This window comes from Coloeus monedula (genome assembly GCF_965178545.1).
Source record: "Coloeus monedula genome assembly, chromosome: 1".
Taxonomy (NCBI): Eukaryota; Metazoa; Chordata; class Aves; order Passeriformes; family Corvidae; genus Coloeus; species Coloeus monedula.
In genome coordinates this window covers 67,483,735-67,507,889 of record NC_138781.1, presented here as the reverse complement: position 1 = coordinate 67,507,889, position 24,155 = coordinate 67,483,735, and the positions used below count along the sequence as shown (strand labels likewise).

Below are 24,155 nucleotides of genomic sequence, written 5' to 3'. Positions count from 1 at the left end.
GGGAACTCCAGGATCAGGCTCAGAGCAGAGACTGCCCCACACACTTATCTTTTCATACCACAGCATCTGTTGTGTTTGCTTTGGAAAGGTAGGAGATACCAGTCCAGTGAAGAGCTTAATCTGCTGGCTTTGCACAACCGTGGCCTCCCTATAACTCAGTCTTCATGTTAGAAGCATGCTCTTGCTCAGAAAAAGAGGGCTTCACAGCAGAGTGAAATAAAGTTGATATCAACCTCATAACAGCCTTGTAACACATTGGGTAGCTGTAAAGGTATTTCTTAGCTGACTAACTCTCAAAAGTTACTGTAGTGCATAACAGTGCTTGTTGAAGGCTTGTCCAGCACAAGCAGATCACTGACAAGGTACCTGTACTCTCAGGCTGTTCTGAAGAGACCAGATATTATCATTTGTTTCTTCTCCATACCATTCAGCCATCCAGCTTGTGTTTACTGATGAGTCCACAGTGCCATCAACGTCAGCTTAGACAGAACTTGAAGTAGGCTCATTTTTGCAAGTGCTGTTGCCATTTAAATGCTGGAAAGTTGTCATTTCATGTACGTTGGTGAGGATGTGCTTCATATCTGGTCTGGTTTTTTGGTAATTGGGAGACATACTCTCTTTTCTTAGACATGTCTAAAAGAGAAAACACAAAGGAAAGCTTAAAACTAAGAATTCCTATGAAAGCTAATTAAAAAAACCCAAACTTTTGAAAGTTTTCCTTTTTCTCTTTGCTAACCATAGCTCATTACACCTTTCCCATTTGTTTGTCACTGGAAGCACCCAATACAAACAAAAGCTGCTTTTTCTTGCTAAATCGATGAACTTTATAGGACAAAAGCCTTAGTCAAAAAAGGAAATTTTTATTTAATGCACATTTTCATCCCCACAGGCCTTGCATCAAGCTCTTGCAAGTGTGCTTCCACCTGCTTTCAGTGCAAGCCAGTGCCTGAAATATTTTCATCAAGTTGTCAAAGTAAAGCCCCAGTCCTGCCAACCAGTTCTAAAGTGAATGTCACTGTTGAGTTTAGTGGAGATAAGGCACTATCTCCGCTAAAGAAGAGGACGAGGCAACCTGTAAGAACTTAACAGGCATTTTAAATAATGAACCTCACTCGTGAGATCAGGTCAATATTAAATTTTGATGAAAGCTAGGTTGATACCTGAGACAGGGCCTCACCCAAAAGTAAGATACACATAATTCCACCCGAGTGATTATCTTCACTACACAGCTCTGCTTTGTATAACTGCACCACTAAAACTGGGACCTTTTTTTTTTTTAATGTAAGGGGAGGGGAGATTTCTGCAGAGATCTGAAATTCTTTCAGGACACTGAGAAGAACATGGGGCATCTGTCTCTTCTGAGTGATATCTTTGCTTTCATACTTCCATCCTAACAAATTCCTACAAGATTTATCTTGTCAAACTTTAGTCTGAATGGCACAAATTACTGGCAGAATTGTCAATCTAAAAAAGAGACAGGCATAAATTTAATTGCTCCCTGAAGATACATGGAAAGCTACATTTAGCGCAGCTAATTAGATATACTCTGATCAACAGTTATGATTCATCTGCTGAGGAGCAAAACAAGAAGGCAAATATTAAACAGGCAGCAAAAGTTAAAGCTGACCTCCCAAAACGCTGGGGTTGGTTTTGCTTTGCATTATTAAAAATGCAGCCAGTGATACACTGACACCCCAGATTCATGCTGCCTCTGAGCCAGAAGGTGCAGACCTCTGCATGAAGGGGTGACCTCACTGCCACTGCACCCAAAGCATAGTTTTGTTTCTATGGAGTGAGCTTCCCAAGTACCTCCTCTCCCTTCCTTTTCCAGAACCACCAGCCAGCAGTAAAGGTATAGATAAACCTCCCAAAGAGGTTTTTTTCCATATATCTTAAAATGTCTGTTTAACAAGAAAGACATTACTTCACAAAAACGCTCGTCTGAAATAGGGCTGTCACCAATTTACCAGTGAGGGAAACTGAGGCAAAAAGCAGGTGGACTTGGACATGTCCATCCTGCCACCACACAAAGCAATTCCATAGGTGGGGAAGGGCTCCAAGGGGCCTGTGCATCCATCTTGGACAAATGCTGTTCCCAGGTACTAAACCAGAAGACCCGTTGCTATGCCCCTAAACTGATGAGTAGTTTACACAGAGTAACTGGAAGCAGAAATGAGCAGTGAGAGTGCAGAAAAATAACTGATGGTTTGAGTTAGATCAGAGTTAGATCAGGATGCAGTTCTCTCTCTTTGGAAATCCATCCTCATGTACCTGAGTTTAATCATAAATTAAGTATGGACATCAACTTCAGACCAGCTGTGTTAAAGTAGTGCTAGTAGAGAAAATGAGTTGGGGAATTTTGGTTGGTTTTGTTGCTTTGCTTATGAGAAAGGGAGTTACTTACACAGGTAAAGAAGATGAGCAGCAAGTAAAAAATCCCAAGGCAAGTCAGCATGAAGAGCTCGCCTTTGTATTTTTTTAGTTTGTCCTCTTCTATTCCAGGGCAACCTAAAATATAAAGCAAGGTGTTACATTGCTCTGGTGTTTGTAAAATATTCTAAAACTGTTACCTTCCTGACATACCACGTGGAGCATGGGAGCTCTCTACTGTACCTGTTACTTTTAATGTGACTGTGCTGCTCAGATTGTGTTCTCTGCTCTGCCCCCACAAAGCGCACTTGTATGTCCCGCTGTTTCGGCTGGTTGCATTTTTGATCCTCAGTGAAAAGGAGGTGTCATTGGAGAGCTCCAAGGACCCCCCAGCTTCTCGTGGATAATGAGATTCCACATCAAGGACTTCCCATGCTATTCCTTCGCTGTCTCCAGCCATCTGGAAAACACAAATATATTTATTTTCTTGGGCAACAGTGTCATCCTCAGTTTTAGGGTAAAGAAAATTTTAAAACTGGTTTATGGCTGAAATGCAGAGGCTGAAGAGAGGAGTGGGGAGCACAACCTCAAACCCATTTAATACGTTCATGCTTGCAGTCCAAAAGTATATGGGGTTTTGCTTAAATGGACTCTCTATATAAATAGGAATTATAAAACTATTCTGTAATAACTTCTTAAGCTGCCTCACCTGGACAGCAACATGACAGAAGGCAGGGGTAGATTCTGCTCTCAGTGGCCCTATGCAGAGGCCCCAGAAGAGTTCAGACCAAGAGAGGCAGTCCAAGGGGATGGAGCAGAGACAGCAAGACGCAGCCCTACCCAGGTGCTTAGCAGTGACTCTGGGGACCAGAGGTGCCCAGGAGAGCATGGCAGCAGACAGGGAGGTTCCACTGCTGCCTGTGCTCACCCTGCCATCACACCTTCTGCCATGCAGTGGTGAGAATTAAACCTGCCAATGCAGCAAGTGTGCCACTGCACAAGGACTCTGCCAAGCACAGGCTGGCATCCTCCCAGCGGCTCCTCAGCCCAGAGTTCCCTGTGGGAATGCAGCCCTGGAAACTGCACTTCCCTGTGCCAGTTTCTATGTAGCTGACCCCTGAAACCATGCTGCCTCTCTGGAGGAATGGAGGTTCCCCACACACACACTTCCCTCCCTTCCACTCATTATTGGAACCAAAGAATAAAAAATTGCTTAGACTCCTTCAGATTCAGTTGTGTGAAGGTCACAAGCAGGTTCTGGTGCACTTGGGGAGCATTTGTATGTTGAATTTCTTAATTGTAACCAGAAGAGCTACATTCCTTGGCATTGCTAAGAGGCTGCTGGAGGAATGAAGTGTATTCCCAGAACAGTTCGTACTGCGGGGCAATAGGATGCACTGAAAATGACGATTGGCTGGAAACCACAAAGAAGAGAGAAATCACTAAGCTGATTTGAAAGATGGAAGAAGGGTTTGAATTAGCCCATGTCCATTCTTATTCATCGAAGTTGCTCCCTGGGATTTGAGGCAGCATGCCCTCCATGAAGGTTTTCCAAGTAATGAATTCAATCTTTCTGTGGACCAGCAGAGCTAGAGCCAGCTCATAAGTCCAAGGCTCAGCATTTCAGCCAAACGTGTAACTAATGTAAGCCAAGCCTTTTTATTATTATTATTTTATTTTAATAGACACATTTTTGGGTCATATGTTGGTGCTTACTTTCTATCAGCATAGCTACTGCACTGGGGTATAACAGTTACACTGTAAGTTATTAAAATTAACACAATTTTCTCACACTGAGGCTAGGAGTATCTGGTTTCCCTTTCATGTGTTTGCAGGAGGAAAGCACACTCAGGAGTCTGGAGGGAAATATGGGTCTGATGCTCCGTTATACTTTGCTGGTTTTGCAGCCTAAAATGGTGTAAAACAAGCTGCGAGTTGGGGAACTTTTCAGGAACTGAGGAATGAGACTAAAGCACAAGATTTCCTTAATTGTAAAGATTCTTTCTCAGAAAGGTTTTGGGCTTTTCAGTGCATCAACTGAAACACAGAGCAGTAATTTCCTGGGGCTTTCCACACTTTACCCAGAAAGAGGGAAGAAAGTACCTTGTTCCCCTTAATCCCCCAGTAAATTTATCCCAGCTTCTCTTTCTTATTACACTCAGCCCGAAGCAGCTACAAGCAGTATGTATGGTGGTTTTCAGGCTGTAGGGACTTCACTGTGCTACAGGGATTTAGGTCTTTTCAGGCCCTGCACATTGTCAGAGATGTGGCCAGAGGAATTCCAATACCCAGGCTGGGCTCAGCTCTGGTTACAACTAGGTCAATAGCAGTTAAGTGGATATAGTTGACCTTCCTCAGATCTAATTTTTGCCACTCTCCCTTCCCTTACCACCCCCTTCCTCAGTGAAATTTAAAACTGCCCACAGGGCAATAAAAGGAACCAGCCCGGCTGCCCTTTGCATTGCCCTAAATTGCAGATAGGAGGTCTGAGCTACACACAAAAAATTAGATTTGTTTAGGGATTTTTGGTTTTGTTTTCTTCCTTTAATTCACTGGCAGCATAAATAATTGCTGTCTTGGGTGGTACATGGTGGTGTGATTCTTGTGGCTGAGATCTGGGAATGAGAAAACACTTTGATGTTTCTGTATGCAATTGCAATCAGCACTGCTCCTATAAGGGAGAATTCAATTAAGTGCATGCATCCCACGCCTGACCATGCACTTATCCAAGTGAGATTTTGGGTAAATGATTTAACTTCCCTATTTCATGGGAATAGTGAGGGATAGGATTGATTATTGCCTCCAAAGCTTTTAAAGTGCTCAGTTGATGTTGCAAGCACACTGATGGTGACCCTGCAGACAAGACTGTCAGATTTTTGCCTTAGACATGCTCTATGTAAGGCAAAGCAATGTCATGAAACTGCACTATCAACATGCTTTTCCCCAAAACAAGAAGGAAAAGTTACTTTGTGGCGTAATCTTGCTCCCTCACTTGTGGAGAAATCAGTGGTGACCCGGATGGGGGTTGTGAACCTTCCATTTGGGGAGGAGGAGGAGGAGGAAGGGGTCATATGTGTGGGTTTAATTCAGGGTTTGCATGCCTTTCTTCCTCCATTAAATCTCGTCTTTACTGAAAGGCAAGGGCAGGCAAGGTAGTCTGTCCAGCAGCATCCCAACATTTTTTAGGCTGCAGAGACATCTGGTGGCATTTTTCCAGCCTCTACATCCACCCCTACTCAGAGGTCACAGCAACCCCTTTCTCTGATGCCTGAACCAAGCCTTTTTCCACAGCAATCTTACTCCTGTTATCTTATTAAAAAAAAAACAACAACAACAACAAAAACCAACAAAAAAAACCCCACCCCCTCCCTTTTTAAATTCTCTAAGTAGCAAGAAAACATCTGAGCAAATTTGCAGAGTGCATCCTCATATCCCAGCTGTATAAAAGGAAGTCCATGAGATATTCAGTAAGGTCATCATTCTGCCTCTTGCTCTGTTCAAGATAACCTCTTTCCCACCCCAAACCTAATTAAAATTACAAAAATGCTACTTTGCTTGCCACCTCCTGTGACTTACTTGGCAGACTCTCACTAGACAGATCATTTTGCTGCTCAAGCTTCTACGATAAACCAGCTCTAATTCATGCCAAGTGTCCTCCAGGTGATACCACAGCCCAAGGTAGATGCTGGGGGTTTTACCTAATTAGTTCCACAAAAGCTTAGACAGATCAAAGCAAGCGCTTCCAGAGACAGCAATCCACTTGTGTAGGGACCATCCTCTTCTTTAATCAGTGAAAAAAATCTTTTCTTCCCACATTTCATTTGTGTTTCATTTCCCTTACACCTCACTGCTGAGCAAACTGAAGCATGCCAGCTTCCTCTGCTCCCCATGCCCAAATGGAGGAGAAAAGGAAGGAGGTCTGTTCCTGCTCCCGTGTTTGCTGTTAATGGCTTTACCAAAATTCAAAAGGCATGGGGATTGCTTGTGTGGGGACAGGTAGAAATTCTACTAAATCTATTTGCATAAAAAGGGCCTTGTTACCATGCAGTCTGCTGGGGGTTATTGGAGCAAGCATTTTGCTGGGAAACAGGGACTTGCTGGCAACATCATTCTGCCTATCTGCATAAAACTACCCATTAAGAAAATTAAAAAACAGAAGAAATGCAAGTTTATGTTTAGTGTCACATATACATTGTCCTTCAGCAACGTGTGTGGCAGACTTTCAGAAATCACCTGTCAGACTATCTTCAGAAGATGCTGAAGTGAGGTGATCCTTCCCCTCCGCTCAGTCCCTGCTGAGACACACCCTGGAGTGCTGGGCTCCCAGTGCAAGACAGACATGGTCATATCTGAGGGAGTCCAGTGAAGGGGCACAAAGATGAATAACATCTTGGAGCACCTGACATGAGCAGAAGTTGGAAGAGATAGTTCAGCCTGGAGGAGACCAGACTCAGGTTCCTCTTATCAGTATGGATTCAATCTGATTAACAGGGAGATACAGAAACTGAAGCCAGACCCTTCTCAGTGGCCTTCAGAGACAAGAAAAGAGGCAATGGGCACAGACTGAAATTCAGGAAATTCCACTTAAGCAAAAGAAAAACCTTTTTTACTGGGGGAGTGGTTGAACACTGGAATGGACTGCCCAGAGAGGGTGTGGAGTCTCCATCCTTTGAGATACTCAGGACTAAACTGGACACAGCCTTGAGCAGCCAGCTCTAGTTGCCTGTTTTTAGTGAGTTTAATTGAAAATTATTCTAGTTCCCAAAAGCTTGGAAACACTTGGTCTAAAGAGGTTGTGATTTTCCCACATATATTCTCTAGTCAGTTGACTGATTCCTATTAAGTTTCTCCTAGCCTGGAGCTTTTTGATAAGAACAGTGGTGGCGATACAGAGGATATTAAAATGGGATATGTTTGATTGAAAATACCACTGAGCTGATATATTTCTGTTCTCTGACTGGATGAATTATGAGAAATATGTAGAGTAATTAGGCCCCCCAAAATTTAAGTTCTCTTCAGCAAATATTTCTTTTTCAGGGAACTAAAAACAAGGTGGAAGAAGGAGGAGGAGGAACACTTTCCTTGGTTCTAGCTGGCTAGGTTTTAGCTATTGTTTTGAAAACTGCTACAGCATTACATGGTAGTACCCTAAAAGAAGGCTATTCACCCATGCTGTAGTACTTACGCCCAACTAATCAATTCATATTTAATTTTATCATGAACGTGTGAGAGTGAGCATTTTTCACGTTAACTCATGTTCTCTGCTCTCATTAAATACCTTTTTTCATCAAATCTTTCTCACACTAAGGTGTCTTCCAGGTAAATCAAAGTGCCAATATAATCCACTTTTCCCATAAAAGAAAGTTTTCATTTCAAAAAAAAATGGTTGAGGTCCAAAACTGATGTCAGTTTAAAGGTGGAACATATTAACATCAGATTATTTTCTAATGAGTGTGAGATGATTGTAAAAATGGTTTTGTTTAAAATTATACCAGGCATAGTGGCCAAGTTGAAATTTCTGACTGTTATAGCGAGTTAAAAATCTACATACGGCCAGAAGGAATTTATTTTCTGAAGCAAAATGTATCGAATTCTGGCAATGCCCAATAGCCAACACATAATGAAACACAACTGAGCTGAAACCACTTAATAGGTGTATTTTTCAGCACAAAAGTGCTTCCACATTTGATTAGTGCTAAAGGTGCATCCATATGGTTCCTATACAGTATCATGTAGAGATACCAAAGTTAAATTTGAAAATAACAGACATAAATTGCGGGCACATGTGAGTGAACTCTGAGTGTGCTGTAAAAAGGGGGGTGGGGGGGATATGAGGAAAGAAAATCCAAAACCCAACCCCAAAACAACAGCAAAGGAACTATGTGTGACACATGAGCCAGCTGGAAAAGCCCTTTGACTCACTCACACAGACTCTTTATTGTTTAGTTGGTTTGATTTGGTTTGGGTTTTTTTAGCTAAGGGTATCCAGCCGTAGCTCATGTCAGGCAAAAGAATTGTTTGGGTCATGAAATAATTTCCACTGCTCCCTTCCTGTCTAAATCATCAATGTGATGAAGCTACTTGGGGATTAATAGATGTCTGAGGAGCATTTGACTGCATTTCTTTGTGTAGGTTAGAAATTAGGCTGAAGTAATTTAGCAAATATTTACTTATCCTAATATATCACAGCTATGCAGTTTTAGCAAAAGTATTTTCCTTTGAAGGAAGGCGCAGTCAACATTATATGTCTATAATGTTTATTCTGATTTTGTAATACGGCTTCCCCCTCTTATTCTGCCACAATTTTATATTTTTCAGGGAAGTGCTGTAAAGTTAACAAATTTCTCTCCACTGAAGCACAGCCTTCTTTCCTCTTCCTCAAGATTTGTTTTAGATTAAGACTCTTCTGGCTATCACATGAAGATTATAGTGAAATATCCACTGGGACTTCATTTGAGCATGTTTAAACTTGATTTTCAAACTGGATATAAAGCGATAATTATGAAGGTTTATGAAGTGGTTCTCATTTTCAGTGTGCTGCACAAAGAGAAACTATTCAGTTTTCAATAGCCCTACGAGGCAGAAATGTAAGTTTCATTACCTAGATTCTTTTCTTGTGGGTGGGCTGTAGAGATTCAAACCATTCAAGCATTTCCATAGACAATTCCCAGTGCCTGGGTGTTTAGGAAAAAGACCTCATTTTCAGTTCTCAGCTGGTAAACTTCCATGCTGCTCATATACACATTTATGGCCTGCAGGCTGCCCAGCACTCCTAAAAATGTACCACACTTTAAGACTATCACCATTATGAATTCTTTTCCATGGCCTCATAGTGAATGGGATGAGAGCTGCACCAGGCTGGAAGAGGACTTGGTGCTCTACCTTCTCCCCAGTGTGTTTGGCCAGCCTACTTCATATGTTTCTAAGTAAAAATAATTTTGCCTGAGCTGACTGACTGTGGTCCTGATTCTGCACAGAACTACTGACACAGGGACTTCCTGCATGAGAATAATTACCTCCAATGATCTTGGATGCACAGCAGGTCAAACACATCTGTGCTTTTTTTTTTTTTTTTTTTGCAGTATGAGACATTAGCAAAAGCAAAGGAATTGAATGCAAACCTTCTTTTTCACACCCAGTTGGATTTTGACACCAGAATATTAACTCCTTTAGACGATTCCTTTTCCATACAGCAAATACTTTTAAATTACATCCTTTTTTTTTAGCGGATTGTAACAAACTGGCCCTTAATTGGTCTGAGCACACAGAGGCGCCAGCAGGAAGGAGGGGTTCGCTCACAGAACATTCACCCTGTGCAAACAGCTGCACAAGCAGCACCATAACGTTGCCACCATCTTTTTTTTTTAAAGCAACAGAAGCAAAGGTTAATTGCTTGCATTTACTTCACAGTTCAAAGTGACCTCATACAAAAGATTTCGCCTAACAGCTGCTTGAACTTTACAGCCTGAAATTTCATACCATTTGTTGGAATTGCCTTTTAATTAGTCCTTTGGGGTTATATGTGGTGTTTATTGATTAATCCTTCAGTAGTTGTTTTTAAATAACAGAGTAATTACCTGTGTTGGGTAGCCCTGTCACACTCCACCATTCCCTCACTTTCCTTTTGCAGTGTTGGGTGGGGACAGTAGCACATAGCCAAAGTGTAGAGATGGGAGGAGAAAGAGCTTCAAGCCTGCTGCCTATTTAGCTAGCCCCACAAGTAGAAGTATTGCTTGTTCAGCACAAAACACTGAGCCTAAATTACTTTTCCCCATGGAGAGTTAAGCTTTTTATATTTGGTGCTCTGCTTTTCCTAATACGGCTGCAACTGTGGCTTGGGCTGGCGTCACCGCCTGCCTGTCCCCACTTCCCACCTCTCTCATGGGAAAAGCAAACAGAAGACTGCAGTACCATGGTTGGTGCCATCAGCCCCTGAGGACTGTGGCAAGAGCTGACAATAGCTGACTTATGTTACTTCTTGTGTCAGAAGAGAAAATAAGTGCAGGGTTCTGTCATGCTGGACACTGGAAAACCAGTCCTTTCCTGAGCAAAGCAGGTGAAGCAGGAAGAGCAAGGAGACCATGGAGGGAGTGGGGATTGTAGGGACAGGGCAGGGGACATGCAGTGGCAGTCTAGACTGTGACGGCATAACTGCTGCAAAGGGAAGCAGCACAGGAGAGGGCCCACACAAAAGGCACCATCAAATATCACCATCCTTGCCCATGCAGTCATTTTGTGCCCAGGTAGAACTGCAAAGAGCTATGAGATAACACAGAATTGGGTTGACAGGCTTTCCTTACACTTCTTCACCAGGGAATGGCTTTTGGCTGCTGTTTGCTGCTTGGCCCTGCCAGCTCCCACTGAACTTGGGGGAGCACATGCTTCTGGAGGATCCCCACAGTTCAGCCTGTTTTTGTTTTTGTTGACTTCCTACACTGCTATGGGAGAGAATTTTCTGGGATCCAGTCAACCTTTCTGTTTATTCCTCCCCCATCCCCTACCACTTCTGCTCAACCCCTCCAGGTCCACCAGACTGCGTGGTTTGCCTTCAATGAGCTCTCTGCCCTTCCTGGACATTGTGGGAGAAAGGGAGCCTTAAATAATTAGCACATATCTGGATGGAAAATACAGTACCTTATCCAGCTTTTGAGGCAGAAAGCAAAAAAGAATAAGTTGACTCAAATCCCATATCCCATAGTAAAGTTCAACTAAATGCATTATTCTCTCCTCTCTGTCTACCACCTGTGCTTAGTTCAACAATTTGGAAAAAGGTGCTGCACATGGTGGGTTGGCAGTCAGATGTTCAAAGCAGCTCTTTTGAGGTGGCAGTTGTCATCTAGTCTGCAGGCAGACGCTCATTGTTGTACCAGCAATGAAATTCAGATGCATTGCAGGTTTCAACCTCAGAAGCCCTGTCTAATAACAAACGCTGTTTGTTGGTTTACTATAGGAAATGAGTTTAAAACTGTATCTGACTGAACTGCTGAGGAAGCCAAGGCTGTGGTTTTAGGTTCTGGCAGAGATAAATTAACGGTTTTCACGACCCATGAATAGAGTTTTTTCCTCTTCCCTTCCACTGCTCTACCATCTCATGGGAAAGTAATTCAACTCTGTAGCCCACAAACTCTTTATTCACAGGTTGATTTTCCACTATTATAACAAGCAACAGAGTAGTTGACTTAACAGGTAACAAGAGGACCACCAGGACTGGCCCATGATAAGCAGTAGGAGTGTATGGGCACATGCTCTGCCCTTATGCCCACCCCACTAGTCAAATCTTCCTACAGAATAGCAAGTACTTTTTTAGTTCTTCTATTTCAAAGAAAAAATCAGCTCCTGTTTGGAGGGGATTAAATAAGGGCAACATCATTGACGTTGCAAGGCTTAAATACCATTTTTTGCTCTGAAGAAAATCCTGGAAGACTTCTCTTTGGAGTAGTATTTGGCAGGTTGTACATGGGGCATCAGCTGAATTGTGATCCACAGAAGCCAGCAATAATTAGATAGAAAAGCAGGCCAAGAGCAATTCAGGGAACCATGCTCAAATAGCCTATCTCCAATGACTCGGAAAACGCCTGTTCCCCATGGTCAGCTCAAAGGTTTGCACTGCTGCCTTCTCTCTGCTGCAGTGACAGGAGGATGCCTCCGCAGAAAACAACCCGTTTCATACAAGACAAGCCAGTATCAGGTAGGAGAGCAAAGCAGACTACTCAGGTAACTTAGGCTTTTTTCTTACTTTATACCAAGATGCTGTCTGGTAGGAGATTGAGGAGTCCTGAAGAACCTTACAGGGCAGCACCGCTTCTTCAGCACACCTCACAGCAATGCCTGGGATCATCACAGAAGTCCCACGGATCAAGCACCAAACTGCAAAGCACAGGTACACATCACCTTTAAAAGAGATTGCTTACACAATCCTTCCTGTCTTCCCAAAACATACCCCCACATAACATGAAAGACCAGAAGGAAAAATGCAGGGCTGCCCACTTACCATTGCACAGGATGATGAGCAGAGTGTAGACTCCCAGAGACATGGCTTTTACTGCTTCAGATTGCAGAGCAGCAACAGATGGACTTTGCAGGATGGACTGTGAGAGCAGAGTGAAGCTGTGACTGCTTCTAGAGTGATATTTCTGAAGGCAGACTGGGGAATCCCCCAGGTTTATCTTGAGGTTCTCTGTCATAGGGAAAATCCCTACATGTATGAACCAAGGCTCCTCCTCTTAAATCTGTGAGGTCACTATTTCTGCAAGCACTTGCGCTGGTAGCAACTCACCTCCCTTTTTTCTCTTCTTCTCCCCCTCTGTGTTGATCTGAACAGAGTTAAGGTTAACCAAGAGACACTGTGGGTTGGTGTGAAGGCCGTCAAAATCAGCACTGAACGAATCTCTCTTGAGTGGCAAAATGTTAGGGGAAATGGCTTGTCAGCTCAAAATCCGCTGTCGACCTTCTCTCTGCCGCTCTAACAGCACAGTGCCTGTGCAAATGTTGTCCTTATGACGTGTCATTTCTGAAACCACATTTAAGACCTCAGGTCACAGTGCCACCAAAACACTTTGACTTGGGCTAAACAGGAATTATCAGCATGGCTGAGGAAAACAAACTGTATTTCAGTAGAGTTACACATTTAACTCTGCAGCTAGGAACACATGATGTGGAACATCATCTCTTCTTAGCATATTTTGTCATTTTCAAAATAAACAAAGGCATCTGGAGTGACCTAACTTTACAAATTATTTGCTGGAGAATTTCATCATGGAAAAAAGTCAAGGCAGCTCCCAGAAGAGGAACCATTTGGACGTCCCCTCTAGGTATCTGGAGGGGGGAGGGGAAATCCTTTCCCTGCAATCTGTGAGAGCTGTTTCCCCCTGTAGAATTTTTGAGGAAGTCCGAGGTCGATCACAGAAGCATTTACAAATCCTGAAACTGAAAGTTGCTGATGTTATTTTTGGAAAACACTTGTGGCTGCTGTCTTTAGGCTACTGAGATCATGATGGAGAGAAGCTATTTAGGAGGGGGGTTTTGAGATTTGATGGGTGGAGAATGCATGGTCAGTCCCTTTTGAAAACCAGGGTTCTGAAAGTCACTCCAGTCTGGGCACCCTAAATCCAAATCACCTCTAGAAAACTTTATGAGGAGAAGTCAGTTCAACAAGTCCTCACCATGCAAAAGTCCGACTCAGATGGGTAAACAGTGTGGGTGGGTAACACTTTTGGAAACTCCAGTCTGTTCTGTGAAGGAAGTCCGACAGCAATTTCACTGGGAGCCTCACTGTTGAAGTAGCCCACTTATTTTTAAAACTTTTTGCTTCTATCTTCATTGACCATAATGGTAAATATAACAGGCTCTAAGCTTTATTTTTCTCTTTGTGTTCTCTCATTTCAAGGACCACGAACTCAATCTATTACTTAGAAGGTACAAGTAAAATATAAAACCCAGTGGATCTCTTGAGAGTGCAAGAAAATCACTTCTTTCTCGTGTGTGAAATCATAGAGTGCTTGAGAAGACAGAAGGGGGGGGGGCGGGGCACTGCTGGAGGAAATCTTAGAGAGAAGAGGGCTCCAGTTAATATATTTCACGTCTGTTCTTCACTAAAATTAGAACTTTTCTGCCCCCATGAGTCAGTCACACATCAAGCCGATCTCCAAGAAGGGCACTTAGCTTTCACCCACGGGCCTCTTTCTGTGAGTCCTGCAGAGCTACGTGTTTACTCTTTATAAACCCATCAAGAGACAAAACCCTTCTCTATCTTCCTTTTCGTCATGAGGAAAGCCCCCATGAGCAAACCACAGCAAGCTCCTGCCCCCGCTGTGTGTCAGCCCATAGCAATCCTTCCCCTGGTGGCCTGGCCAGCAGCAGCCTGGGGGGCTGTGGCAAGCCTGGGGCTGGGGTCACGAGTTTGCCCACACAGAAGTGCACTGAAGGCAAGCATAAAGGGTCAGGCTTCAGCACTGGGAAATGTACATGCAGCATACACTTGCCAAGGTGATGTTAAACAACAGTCTTCCTCAGTTAGTTAAAACACAGGACTCTTAAAAACACACGGGTTTTCCCTCCAGGACAGGCATAACTTCAAGCAAAACAGCCCTTTTCCTCCAGAAGTATTTGCAAGCTCAGCTGCTGTTCCACAGCACACTACATGAAGCAGGAGAGCAAGATATAAAAAACAAAAGCTGAAACTCCCTTTGCTAGGGAAGGAGAAATAATTTGGTTTCTAAATTTTCTCTGGTAGGGATTTTTTTCTTTAGGGAAACTTTGAACTGGGCTGTACTTTCCATCCTAACTTTTAATATCCTTTCTACGGTTTCAAAGATCAAATCTATTGTCTCCAGAGCCCTGGAACCTGCTTTGAGTTTCACTGAGCAGTGGAAGCAATGGGAGCTCTGCGGCACAGGTCCAGGTGTGGGAGTGAAGAGGTAGTGATTGCCTGTCAGCCTTCTCCATGAGAAACAGATCCACACCTTTGAGGGCCTTAAGGAAATGCAGGAGCTCCACAGTTATGTAAGTGGAAATTTATCAGTAAATGCATTGTTCTGTGGACCTAATGAGATCTGCTTTTGTGCAGGTGTGTCCTATTGCCTTTTGCTCTCCTTCCCTCACCTGTACCACTCACTACAGCAACAGTAAGCCCTTGATCTCACTGAGGAAGAAGCAGCATCTGCTCTGGTGGGTCCAGAGCTGCACACGTGATGACTGACATTAGCAAGCAGTGTGTAAAACTGCTGCGGTCTGCCTACCTTTCCCTTAGCAAGGACACTCATTTGGATCTTCATCTTTGACCCAGCTGCTGATTTTCATGAATTTCATAGGCACTTAATTCTCTTTGAGCCTCAATCCCTCTGTCAGTTTGATAGAAAGCAGGTTCAGAACATACTGGCTGATAGACAGCCAGATGGCATGATCACAGGAATTTCATTCTCTGTGGGAAATGAGGCTAGAAGCACAAGGATGTGGGATGGATTCATAGGATGAGGTTAAAAAGTCAAGACTGTATATTTTTTTCAGTGTTGATAGAGCCTTGAGAATGCTGTTCATGGAATCGTATCCTGTTTCCTTGAATCAGATAGGTACTACATCCCTCAGATACTTGTGTAGTGGATTTTTCTGATTTCTCACTCCAGTGTGTGGCTGCAAAATATATGTAAGAATGCTTCTGATTTCACGTGTTTTCCCCTGGGTGTGAGCATTCATCGGGAGCACAGCATTTAAGAAAAAACAAAACCTTAGGTCTCTACAAGGAATACAGAGCTCTCCACAATGAAGGATCAAAGGTTAAGACAAAGATGCCAAAACAGCATTTAGCATTTTTGTCGAGGCACAGATTTTTCTGTGTTTGGGATATGATTATCAAATATCATTGGTTCCACTGCATTTAAGTTCCTGCTGTGAATAAGGTCCGTCCATGTGCTTCATGTCTGTTGTGAAGTCTCTGGTGAAGGGGGTTGTTTATTTATTATTATTAATCTCCTGTGAAGCAATAAAAATTGTCTGCTTCACTTCAGCTGACAAAACTGGAAGCCTTTTGTTTTATGTTTTAGCAGACAACTGTTTTTTAAATAAAATACTGTAACATGGCAATGTCAGCTGAAGGAACAGTGACGGAAGAATCCACAGCCACAAAAGCAGAGCAGTCATGTATTTTTAGGGGCCCAGCAGAGCTGCAGCCACAGCGTTTATTTTCCTGTCATGCTTTGATCTTCACACTGCCCATGCCAGCAAGTAAAAGCAATTGAGACTTGCTAAAAGCTAATGAGAGGTATTTAGATTACTCACAAACTGGAGTGAGGAAAGTTTAAGGACAAGTTCTCTTCTCTACCCCTTTATGGCAGAGGTTGGGTCAGGGACTGCCTTTGCTGTTTAAACAGTGACGATCCAGCAATACTGAGAAAACAAAACATTGGAACTGTGACCTTCTGGGTAGCACAGACCTTTGTACTACAGAATGTCTGCTGCTGCCAGCTCAATAAATAACATCCAATTAATTATACACAAACAGCCAGTCCTCCAAAAGGCCTGGACTTTGGAGTGAACCATTTGAGATGTGCCAGCCCTGTTTGTCAAAGTAGGAATTAAGCATACTCATGTAGAAATTGAAGTGTGACCCAAAGCACAGACCCAAAATGGAGGCATCCAAAATCAGAAGGCTCTTTAGATACTGTTGGCCTGGGAGTTTAGGAATTGCCTTTAAGCAAGAAGAGAGCAAGAGATTATCTCAAGTCTATACACATGACTGTAAGAATTAGGATAGGGCTGTACTGAAGCTGCTTCTAGTCCAGCATCTTGTCTGCAGCAGCAGAGCTATCAGGTAGCCAAGCAGCCCAAAGTGCTGGATTCAAACTGCAGTATCCAGGGGAGACACACATTGAAATCACATTTTTAACAGGGCCCTGGATCCTCTTTTTTCATCACTTTGGTAGATGGTGCTCTTGTCATTAGGCCTGGGGACATCATGGACAGAAATCTTTGCAGATTTCAGTGTACCCTACATTGCTTGCCCTACATGCTGCCTTCTCCAGAAGGTAAAGAGCAGGTTATTGCTCCTGACATCTCAGCAGGTTATTGCTCCTGACAAAGTCCCAGTTTTGCAGAGGTCCTTCTTGGATCCTGCACCTCCTTGCTACACCCAGCCAGGCATTGTTTTACTAGAGGTTTAAAGTTCAGCATGTCTGTGCCCAAATCATGCTGTGGAAATGTTTAGTCCTCCTGGTGCTCCTCTCTCTTTTCTCTTGCCTGTATAATTTCCCTAGACACATGCTGTGGGACCTCTTACACTGGAAGAAACTAGGGATACCAGTAGGTCACCTTGTACTCCTAGCTGATTCCATGGCCCACAAGGAATGTAAGTCAGGAGCTCTTCCTGGGAATAGCCTGTGCTGACAACAAGTCTTACAGGATGCCCTGACCATTGAGTGCCATCCAGGGACCCAGCCATGTACACACACCATGTACATGTGCCAAGCTGTTGCCCCTCTTCTGGCGCCTTCGAGACCTCTTGCTTGGTTTTTTTTTAATACCTTCCCCATCTGTGGTCTCACTGAGTCATGGGATTTCCTGATCAACTTCCCCCACCATCCCCAGCAGAAGAAAGAGGAAGCCTGGTGAGGAGTCCTGGTGACCACGGTGCTTACATCCATTCTCTTTTCCTCTGAAGTCTCCCAGTATCGGTGACAACTGTCTGCTGGCTCCCCAGATGCCTTCAGGGTGGGGTGCATCCTCCTCTGCTTCCCTATCTGTACATTCCTGACTTTTTGACATTGATCTTCCTTTCTTCTCCACTTTGCTGTCTCTCCTGATCATTTGGCTTTCCCCAGGCCTTTCGAAGAGCATAAGGTCAGCGCAGGCATGCACTGACACCTCAACAGAATATTCGTCTAGCCTGAAAAGAGTTAAAGCAACTCACCCCTATTATGTGTAATAACTTTGTGCCTTCACCAAATTGTCTTCTCACCATATGCCCTCTTTTCCGGTTCATTTATAAATAGGTTAAACAGCAGGAGCCCAAGGAAAAAAATCCCTCAAGCATCACTAGAGACCTCCCTCAAATGTGAACGATGGCCATTTACCCTCCTTTTTTAATAGGTTATTCACATGAAGGCTTTTTCTGTTGTCCCATAGTGCCTTAATTTCTTTCAGATTCCTTACTGATGGACCTTTATGTCTTCAGAAATTGTTACTGGGTTTCTATATGGCTGACCTTGTTGTGGTTTTCATTTAACTTGCCAGAGTTTATGATCCTTTCTATTTTCCATTCTTGGACACAACTTCTATTTCATGAAGAAAGTCTTCTGGTTCTAATAAATTCCTTTATCCTGTTGTTAACTGTGTCAGCTTTTCTTTTCCAAAGCCTTTGTCCATACACAGAGGAGAGAGAAAATGTACTCCTACATGCTATGTTTAAATAGCCACCATGCAAACTTTTCAGCCTTCAGGCGTGCATTTTAGCTTATTTTTCACAAAGTTCCTTGTTCTTATGTAATTCCACTGCAGTTTGAGTTTCTTTTTTGTTTGGGTTTGTTTGTTTGTTTGATTTGGGTTTGTTTTGTTTTGTTCCCTGAGTAAGTATGTTGAGCAGGGGGGCATTTTGAACCAGGTTCTGCACGTTGCTCTGGGCTAATCTAAAAGTTCCTTCTTCTTTTGTATGCTCTTTCATGCAGAAACAGTATTTTCGTTTTATGCAGCATCAATCCCCTATGTGACATTTATTCAATATACAAGTGGCAAATTGATACCTGCTGCTATTGTTTCATTTCTTGCTCTGTCAGCAACTCTGATCTCCCTCAGCATGTAATAGATACAGACACTTGATTTAATACTGATGTGATATGGCATATTTCTGACTTAGGCCAGGAATGTCAGGCTATATAAGTTTTGAGCTGCTTGTAAACAAAATTAGCATGTTATTTTGGTTTGGCACAAAGGTTTCTCTAATGTATGTTACCACTTCTCTACTGCTTCTGCCTCCTCTGTCTCTTTTTTTATGTTTTGTACCCCCATTCTAAAGTATCTGATCAATTGTCTTCTTCCCATCAAGTTTCTCTTTAAAGTCATCTTGTTTGTTAGACCTCTAGCTTTCATGAAAACATGCATCTTTTCTTTTTCTCTTGCTATACTATGAGATTCTTCTTGTTTGATTATTCTCTGTTGTCCCTTTTAAAGTTTCACCAAATTATTGTTATTCAGCAGAGGATAAAGTTTTCCTGACTTCCTGCTCTGAATATGTGCCATCCTGAATCATGTTTTAGCACTTGTTAGCTTCTCCTTTCCTTCAATCTAAAAAAAAATCTCCTAACATCTTTTTAGGTGGCACCACTGGTTTTATTTTAGTTTACCTGAATCTGACTCATGCAAAATGAAAGTTTTCCCTTTTTCTAACAAGTTCAAGTCCTTTGTCTTCAGCTACTTCCTAGCCAATCATTGACAGCTTGTCTCTGCTTCTCCCAGTTCAGCTCTGCTCATGGTATTGGAGGCATTTCAGATGAAGCTACTGTGGAACTCCTGACCTCCAACTAACCATCTGACTGCATCCATTTTGTCCCCTGAAACTGTCTTCTCCCTTCCCGAGGTCTTTGCTCCATACACTGTGTCCAGAGACTCTCTCAAGCCTTCTTCAAGAGCCTGTCCAGATTTTCCACATCAACCAGCATGCAGGTATTGTATCCAGCAGTCTAATCATCATGCAGTTCTTCTTGGTATTGCAAAACCACATGGATGTATGCCTGATAGAGCATCAGTGATCCTCTACTATGGTATCTTCCTGAAAACTCACCACAAAAGTGAACGTGGCCTCAAGATAATTTCTGTCTCTCCCCCAGATAAGACTGCCACTCGCAGAGCCTTCCTCCCCCTCAGCAGCTTGGGATCAGGTCTGTTGAGCGATGATACCAAAGAGATTATCAGTGCATCTGTGTGTTACCCTGAAATCCTTTAGTTCAGGTGTCATGGCCTAAAGGACTGGGATGTTGGGCTAATTGTACTGGATGCACATTGCCATTACCTATGCACGGAAATGGTTTACAGTGGTCAGTGGAGCAAACTGGGAACTCCTTAACCACTCATTATGTAAATAGCCACTGCTGATTTAGATTAGAAGGGGTCTGATGGGCTCTGTACCCAGGTCCAGGCACAGATCCCTGAGAGAGGAGCCGTTCAAATGCCTAAACCAAGGAGACAGGCAAAACTCCTCCTCTGGCAGATCTCCTTTTATGTCACCCAGCACCACTGGTCTGGACGTGCTGTGATCCCATGGCAAGTCTTCGATATTTCTCTTATTCCTTGTCACTGACATCCAGAGAGGGAAAAGTGGGAGCTAAAAGCACAGTGCAAGGGATGCTGGAATAAACAGCCATTGGTAACTATATACTGCTATGTTGCTTTGCCCTCTGGTACATTTTGGATTTTCATTTATTTAGGCTGGAAGGACATTTTTACAAACACTTCCATTCAACTGCCCTGAGCAGAGGCATTCCACAGGAGTCAGAAATGGTGACTTGGAAATAAGGGACCTTCTACTATAAGCACTTCTGGGGTTGAAGTATGTTCATTCTCTTTGGTTACATTTCTTGTATATACTGACAGTTGCTCCTTCATTCTGTTATAGCTTTCAAAGAAAAAAATCTGCTGCCTGAGAGCTCCACACTTGTGGAAGAAAACAAGACCCAGCAAAATGGAGAGCAGCAACACCCAACAAAGACTGTGAAGCACCATGTGTGTAGTTGCCACTGGAACAGCAGCTTCGTGGGAGGTAGCCTAGAATGGAGCCTAGCTTGCCTGGAGGTGAGGGATGAGGACATCTAGGCAAGCAAGCACACTCATGTGAGTTCCCATAAATTCTCTAGGAACCACTTTCTTCAAAATAGTAGGACACCACTCTCTCCCAGACCTCAGCTCCTACAGACTCCCTCATTCCTTCAGCCTAGGGCTCTGCTCACAAGCTGTCATCAGCAAAAATATTTCAACCCTGCTGATGCACATAAGGGATGGAAAGGGGAACCACTGTTTCTTGAGGGGGAGGCTGAGGAAATAGGTGACGCACGGTGGGAGGATGAGCAGTGAGAAATGGAGAAATGAAAAATGGAAAGTTTTCACTAGAGTTGTGACAAATACAACTCCTCTAATAGAACTAGACAGCAGAGTGGGCAGAGACAACTTGACAGCCTTTTAGAAGAGGAAGGAGTGACAAACATGTGAAAATACCAAAGTGGCCTATGTCCTGAGGGCCCTGACTCTTAGGCTCTGGGGGTTCATGCTGAGGTGATTTTAAGAAGCTCCTAGTCCAAGCTGCTCACCCATTACTACAGGTTATTGCCCTGTCACTGACTTGTCAGAAGTAGTGGTGTGCTCACACCATAGGCACCAGACTGATATATTGACATAACTGAGGTGGCTAATTCAGTTTACGAGGAAGTGGACTGTGGTGGCCAAGGCATCTTCTTCTTGATCCCTATCAGGTTTAGTTGAATAGATCAGCTGAGGTCAGAAACCTCCTGAGACACCACAGCCTAACCAGACAAGCACCAAAAGTGGCCAAGAGATCACCAGGAGAGCCTTGATACCAATTTAGCCTTTTTTCTTGTCTTTAGACCTCCTTTTCTCTGCTTTTCACTAACTCCTTTGTTGCCCCCTAGCTTGCAGAAGGCATTGGGTAAGGTTTTCTTCTGGTGTCTCCTTTCCTCTAGGGAGCTGAATGCCAGACTGAGTAGTGCAGGTGGGAAGTGATCCCATGACATGGTTCAGAGAAGAGCACTGGTACTTTTATAGAGTGGCTGCCAGGGTGCAACAAGGGGTGGGGACAAATCCCAGGGTGGCAGCAGCAAGGTAGCCTGGGGAGAGGCAGCCCAGCCCCAGGCAGCCCCAGCCCTGGCCCCGGGCATGCAGCACCTCCATGGGGATGAAAATGGGCTTGTGGCCAGGCAGGGCAGAGCTCTGGGGAGCTGGAGACTGGTCCTGTTGTGGCATTTCTGGGGCAGAGATTCACAGTTCAGGGTCGTGGACCCTGGTCCAGCTTGGGGGAGCCCCAGGATATCTGGAGCAGGGACAAACAGGACTAGTGGTGCCCTTGGGATCCTGACAATGTCATTGGCCAAGTCCAACACTTTTGATCATCTCTGCTCATATTAAGGAACTGGAGAAAAACCTACTCCAGCAAATGAATTGCAAAACTAAGCTTAATTCCCTGTGATCAAATTCCTCATTGTTACCTTGCTCATGTGCTCAGAATATTCACAGAGCAAATGACCACTTCAGAGCATAAAAAGATGCCAGCCTTATACCTGGTGCCAGCTTTGGGCTGCTTCTGGAAATTTGCTTTAGCTCTGACTACAGCAATCCCTGCATGTGCTAGGAGGAGCAGCTAATAAATGGCAAATAGTCCCGTGAGAATCACCACTAATGGCTGCTGCTCAGTGAGATAATCACCCATTTAATAAAGGGTGAGCTTCTACCTCTGCACTTCCATGGGGACCATTAATGCATTTTTTCCCCCTCCTCAGCAACTTCTTTCCTCAAAACTGGTAAGAACTCAATGTTTTTGCAACTACTCTTCCTCTGTTAACCTTAGCTGAAATTGCCCAATGGATTCAGAAGTTATTAGGAATAGCTAGATGGTTGTACAAATGTTGACAGAGACAGACACAAAGCATTATCATATTAAGAAAGCATTCAAGTTTATAACAACACAGATTTTTAAATCACGTTAAAATCCAGCAAATAGGTACTATTATGAGGACCATTTCTGCACAAGTCTGCTTCACTAACAGCCTGAGAAGGTAAAGGAGCTCAGAAAGAAGTGGCCATTGCTTACACTTCATGCCTTGATGCTCTTCTCTGGGAAGGAGTGATGGAAGGGTCAGGACTTGGCAAGAGGGCTTACATAAATATTCTTTAGAGTAAGGCTTTTGGTTTGCACATCCAATTCTAGATCTTTCAAAGCCGCAGTTATCATCTTTCTCTTCTCCAACATTTTATAAATTGAATCCCCTCTCCCTCTGTCCACTTCCCACGTTAGTCTGTCCCTTCTTTTACTTTGAGACTTGAACATGCAGAGGTTGCTACTTTTATTCATGTTGAGCTTCTCAATAGCAAAAAAGCCTTATTGTTTGGTGAAACTATTTGTTTCTTAGGGAAATTCAAGGCTTACGTATAAACATATGTGAGTAATTTCTCCTTAGGACTATTTAAAATGTAATGAGATCTACATTGTATATTGAGTTTTTGGTTTACTTGTTCATGCATTTTTGAGAAAGAACAGATGCTGTTTGAATGTTTCCTATGAGGCAGATTAAGCACACTCTAGAGAGCACACCTGAGCCAAAGGTCAATCTTCCTCATCAAACCAGCCAGCAACAAACTGCTTCATGAGTTCTCAATTTTGGTAATGAAGGCTTATAAAATGAACTGTAAAGTAATTATATTTATTTTTATTTTAATTTTACAAACTACTGAAATCAAGTTTTGAAAAATTGTGCTTTGGTGGCCTCTGGAGGATTGCAGCTGGTTTTCTACATACAGTACTGTATAATTTCAAAAATTCCAAGTCTTCCAATAAATTGGTCTGGCAGCTTTCACTGCAGAACTACAAGTTGAGTGGTTTTCACTACCAGCCATGCCTACAGTTCTGTCCTTCTAAGAAATACATTTCTCGCAAGACTTAAGATTCTTTCCACTTAAAGTCTGAAATGGCTTTGTCATATCTGTGGGTCACTGTACTTTTATTGTAGAACACCTCATTTAATTAATCTCATTGCCATTGGCTTTAAAATTATGGTGTTCATGTCCAGGACAAGAGCTCTCTTTCTTCCTTGGAGGCTTGGTTAACTCAGGAAGTTGTGCCAATTATGTCAGTAAAAAATCCTCCCTTCATAATGCTCCATGCTTGGCCCTAAGCACAGTAGTAAAAACAGATTGGTGAAATAAAAGCTGTGATTTGTCACTGTGTGTGGCTAGGAGGAATTACTGAAAAGCTCCTTGTGTTCCCTCCTCACCCTCTGAATTGGTCTGGGTGTTACAATTTACTCTGTGTATTTCAAAAGCAGAAGAGAAATCAATGTCTCATGAGTGTTCAAAATGACAAAGCCACCCTAACAAGCAGTGGATGTGTTATTTGTTTGTGATGATCTCTCCTTACAGATTATTCTGTAAATTGTATCTTAAACTAAAAATTCTGGTTTGTTTTTTTTCAGAAAGTGAATGGGAAGTTTGAGGGAGGATGAAGGGAGAAAGAAATACTTTTTTTTTTCCAGGAAGAGCTTTTATTGCTATTCATCCAAAGATTGAGCAACAGTTAACTA

At 43.1% G+C, this 24,155-nt stretch overlaps 1 protein-coding gene across 1 annotated transcript; it reads right to left on the bottom strand.

Moving 5' to 3' along the window:
• Positions 1-480: 480 nt before the first annotated feature.
• CD83 (CD83 molecule) lies at positions 481-12,404 on the bottom strand (the record flags this gene model as incomplete). The annotated part of the gene is made up of 5 exons (XM_082282284.1): positions 481-633; positions 2,405-2,508; positions 2,614-2,830; positions 12,107-12,237; positions 12,362-12,404. The coding sequence occupies 5 exons, from the start codon at positions 12,402-12,404 to the stop codon at positions 481-483; spliced, it is 648 nt and encodes a 215-aa protein (XP_082138410.1).
• Between the last annotated feature and the right edge of the window lie 11,751 nt (positions 12,405-24,155).